This window comes from Mycetomoellerius zeteki, unplaced genomic scaffold (genome assembly GCF_001594055.1).
Source record: "Mycetomoellerius zeteki isolate Tzet28-1 unplaced genomic scaffold, Tzet1.0 scaffold827, whole genome shotgun sequence".
In the NCBI taxonomy this organism is placed as follows: Eukaryota; Metazoa; Arthropoda; class Insecta; order Hymenoptera; family Formicidae; genus Mycetomoellerius; species Mycetomoellerius zeteki.
This window is the reverse complement of record NW_017257859.1, coordinates 5,064-14,882: the sequence shown is the minus strand read 5'-3', so window position 1 is coordinate 14,882 and position 9,819 is coordinate 5,064. Positions and strand designations below refer to the sequence as shown.

General features: G+C 34.7%; 1 protein-coding gene across 1 annotated transcript in view; it reads left to right on the top strand.

Moving 5' to 3' along the window:
- Ire1 (serine/threonine-protein kinase/endoribonuclease Ire1) overlaps positions 1-8,728 on the top strand; it is a 15,672-nt gene extending 6,944 nt beyond the window's left edge. The window contains exon 13 of the mRNA XM_018459481.1: positions 8,125-8,728. Within this exon, the coding sequence (XP_018314983.1) occupies positions 8,125-8,490 (366 nt within the window). The 3' untranslated portion in view covers positions 8,491-8,728. The remainder of the gene's footprint in view (positions 1-8,124) is intronic.
- The last annotated feature ends 1,091 nt before the right edge of the window (positions 8,729-9,819 follow it).

Below are 9,819 nucleotides of genomic sequence, written 5' to 3'. Positions count from 1 at the left end.
CCCCATTGTGTTTCGATCCGTTTTTTTTTAGACACCCTGTATATATATATATATATATATGAGAAGAATTATTTATAAGAAGAAAAACAAAGAATGAATAGTTCGGAAAAATCTCGTAACAATACTTACAATTAGATTATTAGAGATTTTCAATAAGAGAGATAGATATATCCATGATGCAAGAAGACAAAAGGTTTGTTCGCGTTGCATGCTCCAATATGCTCCTACCATAGCTCCTACTCACTCCAACGTGCTTGGTAGAGTGAGAAGGAGCTATAGGGTGTGTTCCGTTTTACTGGCAGTGCAGTAAACGTGACGTCATCACAATACACTGCAACAACTGTACCACAATTACTGCATTACTGCCAGCATAGCTGTAACAGCATATATCGGAACAAATTTCAAGTGCTATCAACATGGCGATGCACGCAGTAAAGGGCTGGGTATTTTTGCATTTAAAATGCCATTTAAAATGTAATTCTATTTAAAATGCTAAATGTAAAATACTTAAAAAAATGTATATTAAAATGTATGTAGGGTGGGAAAACCATTCTGTATTTGAAAACTATTTAAAATATCTATTTACCCATTTTACATATAAAGTGGATTCGAAAAACATTTTATATTTTAAATACATTTTTTTAAGTATTTTATATGTGGCATTTTAAATGATTACCCAGCCCTGGCAGTAAATGAACAGGTTAAGTTACAAATTTGTATAATTGCAATAGAAATATTGAACGAAAGCAGTGATACCTCATCTGAGGAAGATGAGTGTTATTAGAATTAATCAATTCAATATATGTAATGTTATATTCAGGATCTAATATTTTTTTACTTTTTCAGTAGTACCAGGGTATTTATCATGGAACATGTCGGAATGAATTCCGATCGTAATTTTCCCATTTTCTCTAAAAAATACGATAGAAATGCGAAGAATAATTGAATAATAATAAGATTGAAAGACCGCTAATGTTAAACATAATAATTTTAAATTAAGAAGCGCCATAACGGTCAGAACGTTAAGATGTTGAACTATTGTAAATTCATTTAAATGAATTAATTCTCAGAAATGATAATTGCGTGCCGATATGGTTGTCGGACTTTCAACGCAATCAAATCTGAAAATATTAATAATCCCCCCAAATTCCCCAACTTAAAAACTGTAATAAAACTTATTGCGAAAAATAATGCCTCGGCCGGAGTCGAACCCGGATCTCTTGCATTCCGTGCGAGATAATTGAATAATTTTGATCGGTATCAATTCCGAATAATTCCATAATACGTACCCTGATGTGGATATGCCTGATATCATTGGCGTTGATAATACCATGTTCGACGCCATATTTCTACTGTAACTGGGGTGGGTGCATTTAGTACTACAACCGCTCAATGAGCGCTCAGTAAGCGCTTGCATTTTATTGGCATATTCCGTTAGAACTAAAAATATAGACCAAACAGATACGAGAGCTCACTGAGCGCTTAGTGAGCAATCGTGGTACTGAATGCACCCACTGTCTCACTTCGAAAGCTGCAGTAGTCGCAGTGGCAATATGGCTACCATTTATGACGTCATTAATGTTACTAGAGGCTGTCGCAGTGCGCTGCCTAATAATGGAATGATTTTTCAGTACTGCCAGCACTGGCAATCTATATCGGAACACACCCATAGTCGGACATGCTCCAACATGCTCCAACATGCTCCTACCATAGCTCTTAAGGTGCATTCACAAGCGTACAAGCATCAAGCAGCAACCAATCAACGAGGCGATTTTTACAGTGGCGTAAAAAATTTTTTTCCATATCGCTCAGCTGATTGATTGCTGCTTCCGCTGCTTGACGCTTGTACGTGAATGCACCTTTATTCACTCTACCAAGCACGTTGGAGTGAGTAGGAGCTATGGTAGGAGCATATTGAAATACGTTGGAGCATGCGACGCGAACAAACCTGAAGGTGCTTTTTCATGGGCGTCAATTGACGCTCAAGATCAGATAAAAGTAAGGTTAGATTATCATAAATGACGCCGATACACAGCGGGCCAGGAGCCCGGAAAAAGTGGCCAAAAACCAACATTCAAATAAATTTACATTTAATTGTCACGGTATTTTAAAGTAGATGAGTTGAAATGACTATGGAGAAATTTTTTCGCTAGATAAGTCGATGTCCGTCCTTGTAAGAACATCAAGAAGCTCAGAATATTATTCGTGTTCTAACATATTTATGATCGTTCCTGTTTGTATAAAAAATTGAACTTATTATTTCTGAATCGTTTTTTTCCACGTAATATCAGTATTATTGGTATTAGAATTCTAAAAAAATAATGATATGAAGAGATTAACCTGAATTGAGTATTGTGATTTATTGTGACACCATTTTTATGTTGTCGATTATGTACAAGTTGCCATTTCTAAGCTCCTCGAAACTCCACCTTCTAATAAAAAATTTAAAGTGTCAGGATCTTCATTATAACGTTTACTTTTGAACTTATTCGGCGATATTTTGCGAATATTATAATTTTCCATGTGTAAACAATTAAATTCGAAATTATTCGGATTGATTATGATTCCATAACTATATGCGCGACTGTATGTATCAATTCTGTCGTTTGAATTTTTTTCAATCGAGAGGAAGACTCTATAAATTCCATTATTCCTCCTTTTAATTTTTATCTCATAAAGGAATTCATAAATAGGGCGCACGGCTTATTCAATTTAAACAAAGCTCACAATTCTTCGCGCACGCCGTGTCCTGATCGTGCCCGAATTTTCGCACCCTATTCATAAATATAGTTTCTAAAGAGTCCCGGTTATATGCATCATGGCATCGCACAGTTGGCCAGGTGACCGGAAAAAGTGGCCAAAAGTCGATTTCGGATTTTCGCCTAATGAAGTATACTAGTATCAAGTATACAGGGTGTCTCAAAAAAACGGATCGAAACACAATGGGGACGTAGATTGGATCAAGGGGAACAAAACAGTTTTGTACCATTTTGCAGTTGACGCAATATTTAACGAGATATTAACGTTTAAAGATAGGCGAATACAAGCGTCCGACCAGCCTACTGCTCAAGCGCTATCCTTCTCCTCCCCATGCGCGCCGTTCTGAGTGGCTCGCTTGCCAGGCCCCGCACCTCGCGGCCGGCGCGTCATGCGATCGTTGGGGATGGTAGGCCGTCCTGCCGATAGTAGTACATGAGCAATAGGCTGGTCGGACGCTTGTATTCGCCTATCTTTAAACGTTAATATCTCGTTAAATATTGCGTCAACTGCAAAATGGTACAAAACTGTTTTGTTTCCCTTGATTCAATCTACGTCCCCATTGTGTTTCGATCCGTTTTTTTGAGACACCCTGTATAAGTTAAAGTATTGTTTTTAAAAATTTCAAGTCAATTTACTGATTAGTTTTCTATTGGTAAGTCTAAGTTTAAAAAGTGCGTTTGAGGACGATAAATAATTGTCCTGTAAATTTTCATAAATTTCAATAACAATTGCAGATTTGAATTACACATCCACAATTTCTTTATTTTGTTGTGTATATCTATCATGAAAGTAGCACAGAAAGCTAAAAAATGCGTAAAAATATATATCTGCAAGCGATTTTATATGCGTTATTTCCCGCGTGTTTCAATTTAGTTCAAGATGCCGATACGCTATACCACGACGTATCGCGTTTAAATTATAAAAATAAGATATTACTGTATTGCTCTCAGTGTGTAATTGAAGTTAAATCGGCGACTTTTGTGCGGTTTTTTGCTAATTCACAGAGAATTGTAAAAAGGTCACAAAGCGTGCGCGCGGGAAATTGGCCCCCGTTCAGCATTCTTTACATACGTAGACACGTTAAAGCACTTATTTAGGTTTTTTTATTCGCCATATTGGATCTCCCATTTTGAATTTCTAAATTTTGAGTTCGGATTTAAAATCGACGATTCCAAAAACCTTTACGTACCAAATTTCAACACAATCGAAGTACTTTTAGTATTTTTGTTCGCCATATTGGATCTCCCATTTTGAATTTCTAAATTTTGAGTTCGGATTTGAAATCAGCAACTTCAAAAATCCCCGAGTACTAAATTTGACAGCAATTCGAGCATTTTTATTTAATTGATCATTTTGGCCACTTTTTCCAGTCTCCTGGTCCACTGTGCGATATCTTGACGTGCAAACGAAAAAGGTTTCATATTTTTGTAATTCATATGGAGAAGTAGGTTATATCTACAGTATTGATTTGTTGCAGCAATTTTCAAAAAAAATATGTTCATCATTAATAAAATATTATGAGTGGATGGTAGAATGCAAACATTATAAAATTAATGGCGAATTCAGCACACATGCACTGACTCTGTTCTAATGCTGCCCTGACATGGTGCGAGTGCAGAACTACTTTAGTGCTATGCCAAATTGTACTGTTAGAAACGTCAGTGCAACATTTTTTGAACTCGTTCAGTTCATTCGGTTGATCCGAATATAAATTCAGTACTACACTGGGTCAGTTTTCATTTGCCGAATACGATAATCTTAACGCACTGATACAGTGCGCACAAGCCGAATGTGTGGCACTGAAAAAGTTCACACTCAGTACACACTAGTGCGGTCTATCGAATTCGCTATAAGATATTCTATTCAAGAAATTTTATTCAAAATTTAATCCTTACCGTACCATCTACAATTTGGTGCCTCATCCATACCAACCAGGGTCACTAGAATCTTTTCGTTTTTTCACCTCTTTAAAATAATTCAAAAAATCTCTAAAAATTCACCAACATACTTTCAACTTTCTAGAATAAATATTGACTCTTCATTTTGGAAAATAAAATGTATAATTTATAATTACCGAAAGATTTGTAAGTTGGGAAAAAATGGCATTTGAGTTAAAAAATTATAACTTTTCATAATAAATGAATATAAAAAAATCACTCCAGAGTTTTGTAGTTTAGATATGAAGTTATGAAAAAAAATACTAGAATTTCGAATTCTACAAAAAATTGAATTATTTGAACACATGAATATGAGTAATTTTCAGTAAGGGACATATAGAAAAAATCGAGTTAAAATACGCATTTTTTTATTTTGTTGTAATATAATGTCTTTTTTAATGAAAAGAAATATAAAATGAAAATACATATTCAAATAAATATATATAAAAGAAAAGTTTTACGTTTTGCAATCATAGTCGGACTGCATTTATAGTCGTCATCATAGTCAAGTCCATCCTCTTCGCTTTCGATTTCGCTTTCCAATAATATAAAGTCCTCATCGCTGTCTGTCTCTTCTCCAAAAATATCAATTTCGTTGTTTCGTAAAATAATGTCGCTCGCCTCTTCAGCTTTATCCATTTTGTATAAAAAGGAAATAATTCTTTTAGAAAAACATTTTTTTAACGAAAACAAACATTCAGACATTAATTTAGAATGAAAATAGAACACTTATAATGATTTTGACACAATTTTTATTTTTACAAAAAAGCTAACATCGTATACTCACCAGGGTCACTAGTGTGAAATTTTTTTTATCAGAGTTATTATTAGTAAATATATTGTATATTATAAATATATTATAAATATTTTAATTCTTTACCTCACAACTTTCTTTAAAAAATTAATTTTCTAAATGTTCAGTCGATTATATTTTGTAACCTCACTAATCACCACATTTTATTTTATTCCATTTTATTTTATCATTTCTCGCTCAATCACGAATAGTCACGAAGAATTCAATTTCATGATTGAATAGATACTAGCACTGAAATTTTGATTGGAGATTTGAGATTGGAATCTGAGATTTGAGATTGGAATCTGAGATTTGAGATTTGAAACCGAATCTTGAGATTTGAGAAACGACTATGAATTCGGGCCTAAGTTTCCACCGAGGGTTGGAATCGGATCAGAGTCGGATCAGAGTCAAGTCGAGTTGAGCGCTTATGTGGAAACTCTACTCAATAAAATTTTAGGGTAGGGTCCAAATGAGGTTCGGTGGAAACGGCAAGAGTCGAGGTTAGTTGTAGTAATATTGCCAATAGAATGAAAATTCAAATTGTGCATATCAAACATGATCAAACACGTATTGTGTTTATACGAGTACTTTTACTTTATTACAACAAGCAAAAATCAAGAAAAAAAGAAGTTTGGTCATTTGATACATTCAATCCTAGCATAATTCTGGGTGCATTTAGTACCACGACTGCTTATTGAGCGCTCAGTGAGCTCTTGTATCTGTTTGGTCTATATTTTTAGTTCTAACGAAATATACCAATAAGATGCAAGCGCTCACTGAGCGGTTGTAGTACTGAATGCACCATCTGTTGCAACTCTAGTGTAACTCTGATTCGGTGGAAACAGGCAAGCCAATTTAACTCTAACCCGACTCTGACCCGATTCCTCGGTGGAAAACTTAAGGTTTGTTCGCATCGCAAGCTCCAACATGCTCCTACTATAGTTCCTACTCACTTTACCAAGCGCGTTGGAGTGAGTAAGAGCTATGGTAGAAGCATATTGGAACATATTGGAGCATGCGACGCGAACAAACCTTTAGTTATGGAGTGAGCATCGTGGTTCAAAATTGTGTCCAAGATGCGTGTGAAAGAGAAAGATATATATGAAGATGCGTGTAAGAAAGACAGATATATACATGGAACATTCGTTCTCTCTGCGCATGCTTTAAAATGCCAATAATAACTATACTGGAACGTAACATACTATACTAACTATAGTGTCTGCAATGTTGGCACATGCGCATAGAGGACGAAAGTTCCATGTAATCTTTTTCTCTCAAACGCATCTTGAACATATGTTTGGGCCACAGGAGGTATAGGCAATGCACACTCCATGTATATATGCTCTAAGATTATTACGCAGGAGTCTGGAGATTCAAACTCCTGCGCAGTAATCAGCAGTGATCTTCTGCGCAGATGCTCGACGCTTGCATGTAATAGCACCTTAAGGTGTAACAATTTCAAGAACGCGCGGTAGTCAATTTGTTCAACCAAAAGAATGCTAGCATTTGATTGGCTGGTCATGACGTAGAAGAACATGCGCAATGCGTATTATGCGCATTATTATACCTTGGACGGTATCTATAGACGTTGCTCAAGATTCGAAATGGTTTTAAACTAGTACATGAACCAATCAGAGAGCTTTATTAGCATCTTAAGACATTGGGCGAGTTCAAGACGGCAAAGCGGCTAGGCGTGCTTATCGAGCGATTGAATATGATTGGTTGGATCTATAAGTAACAACCAATTATGTTCATTTGCTTGGCGAGCAGGTTAGCCGCTTTGTCAACTTGAACGCGCCCATTGCTTGAGATTAAGAACGGACTATGGATTCCGGCTCTTGTCTTTTTCTACCATGGGTATATCAAGATTTAAAATACATGAAATTATTGAAATAAAGAACAAGAATGAAAATCAGAAGGCAGAATGTAATTAATATATATTTCGTTTATTTAATAAGTACGCAAATGTATTTAAAACAGTTGAGGAAAAAGTATAATCAGAGAGAAACCTGAGAGTGGACATCCCGAGCTTTTTTGTGTACCAAACCTCGTAGGATAATGTCCATGTTTCTGTGGTTCTTTTTCATACTATTACGTGGATTAGACAAAGACGAATAATCAACTTTAATTGTTCGTCCTTGTCTACCTGGTGAAAATTTTTCTCATAATTTTTATATGAATTGGAATATTTTTCAGAAATACTCAGAAATATTCGGAAAGTTTACATCTTCTCTCAGAATTTTTTATATATGTGAATTCTAAAATATTCTGAGATTCTCATCCAAAGATGCAGATTTTCTGAGAAAAGGTGTAGATTTTCTGAGAAGTGTTCCAATTCGTATAAAAAATGTGAGAAAGTTCTATAAAATTATATAGAAATTCTAAAAAATTATATGAAAAATTCTGAGAAAAATTTTCACTGGGATAACCCACATAATAGCGTGGAAAAGAACCAAAAAAACGTGGATATTACCATACAAGGTTTATTGTTTGGTACATAAAAAAGGCCGGGATGTCCTGCACTCTCAAGTTTCTATTTGGATAATAATGGTCTAACATGATAACATCTTAATTGTCATCTTGCTTATCGATTTATTATTAGTGTGTTGACATATTGTGTATTTTTTTTAGAAGCATCACTACAGAGAATTGAGCCTGAAAGCTCAAGAAAGTCTCGGTGAGATTCCTAACAAATTTACAGAATATTGGTTGTCAAGATTTCCATGCTTATTGTGCCACGTGTGGTGCGCGATGCAGAATTTTCGAGACGAGTCGAGTCTGAAACAGTACTATCATCCACACTACACTTTTTTGAGTGGTTATGAGGGACAATCAATCGTACAGATGGATCTAATTAATAACACACTATCGACATCGACCAGAACAAGACAAACTAGCGTTGATTGGAGTCCTAATCGAACAAGATACCGTCAGAAAAGAAAGCAGGAAAAAAAGAAGCAAGAGGAACCACCATGGTTGTTGCATTCATCGAATTAAATTATCTCAAGATTACAACAAACTAAGCAAAGATGAAGAAAAAAGCGGCTCTACGCGGATATTCACGTACAATAATGAAATTTCCTTTTAGTTGGAATCACAACATATGTGGTTCCATACAAACCAATATATTAAAAATTCCAGCTTTACTTTTAATCGAGAAAGAGAACTGAAATTCAAATTACAAAGCTTTTTTATACAGTAGCGTACTTAAGGATGTATCGGACATACAGTCCCTGCAAAGGAAATTAAATTTGGAAATGTGTTTAATATTTACACTTCAAATAAACTATATACATATAAAAGTTGTGTGAATAAGATTACATTTTTATTTAATACACATTTTTGTTTATTCATTTTATGTTATTTTTATTGTTAAAAATTAAAATTTAAAAAATGATCAATATTAGAAATTAAAATATCCACTAGTCGAAGTTAAATCTTTAATGCCTAATTCAATGTAAGTTATATATATATATATATTATATATGTATGTACATGCATATTTATTATATTTATAATCTTTCAAATTGCGCGTCGAATTGGTTTTCTGGACTTATAAATGCAATTAAACTACTGTAATATCACAAATTAAATTAAATGGACAAGCAATTCTTAAGAATTTTGATGCACAATCAAGCATCATATTTGAAATATAGGAGATCCTAAAGTAGTTCCACTTTACCATCATTTCCATTCGATGAAATGAAATCTTCGAATTGGATTTACGGATTGCAAAATTATTATTACAGAATTAAAATACGCACAAACAGGACCTCAGCTGCACTGGATTTCATGAGAAAATCGAAAAAAAAAAATTAAAAATTTCACTTATTTTTGGCTCGTACAGCTGTCATTTCACGTATATATTTTCTTGATATAAGAGTTTTGTAGTCCATATCTTGAAGATAAGCATGCAGCTGAGATCACATTACTGGAACGAACGATAACGAGTTTGTAGAACTAAGATTGAAAGTCTAGAAGAAAAGTATTTTCACCGAATGGAAAATATGTGTATACTAGGACTTTAATCTTATTCCGTTTTTCGAAGATACGTGTAAATGTAAAACGTTTATCTGTTTATATTCGCTTTCGAAAAAACGTTTACTTGAAGGTAAACGTTTACACCAGTGCTCGGCACTAGATGCACATTTCGGGCTGATTCCGGCGAGCGACCCCCACTACCACTCGAGTCTCAGCGGCCGAGCCGCCGACCGCTCACGTGACGCTCTGGCTCAGGAGCGTCCCTATATCTTAAACGTGCTAGGGTCGTATCTTCCGTCATTGAAGAATCTTTCTTGCTAAATAATTTTTATTTTTTCAAAAAAT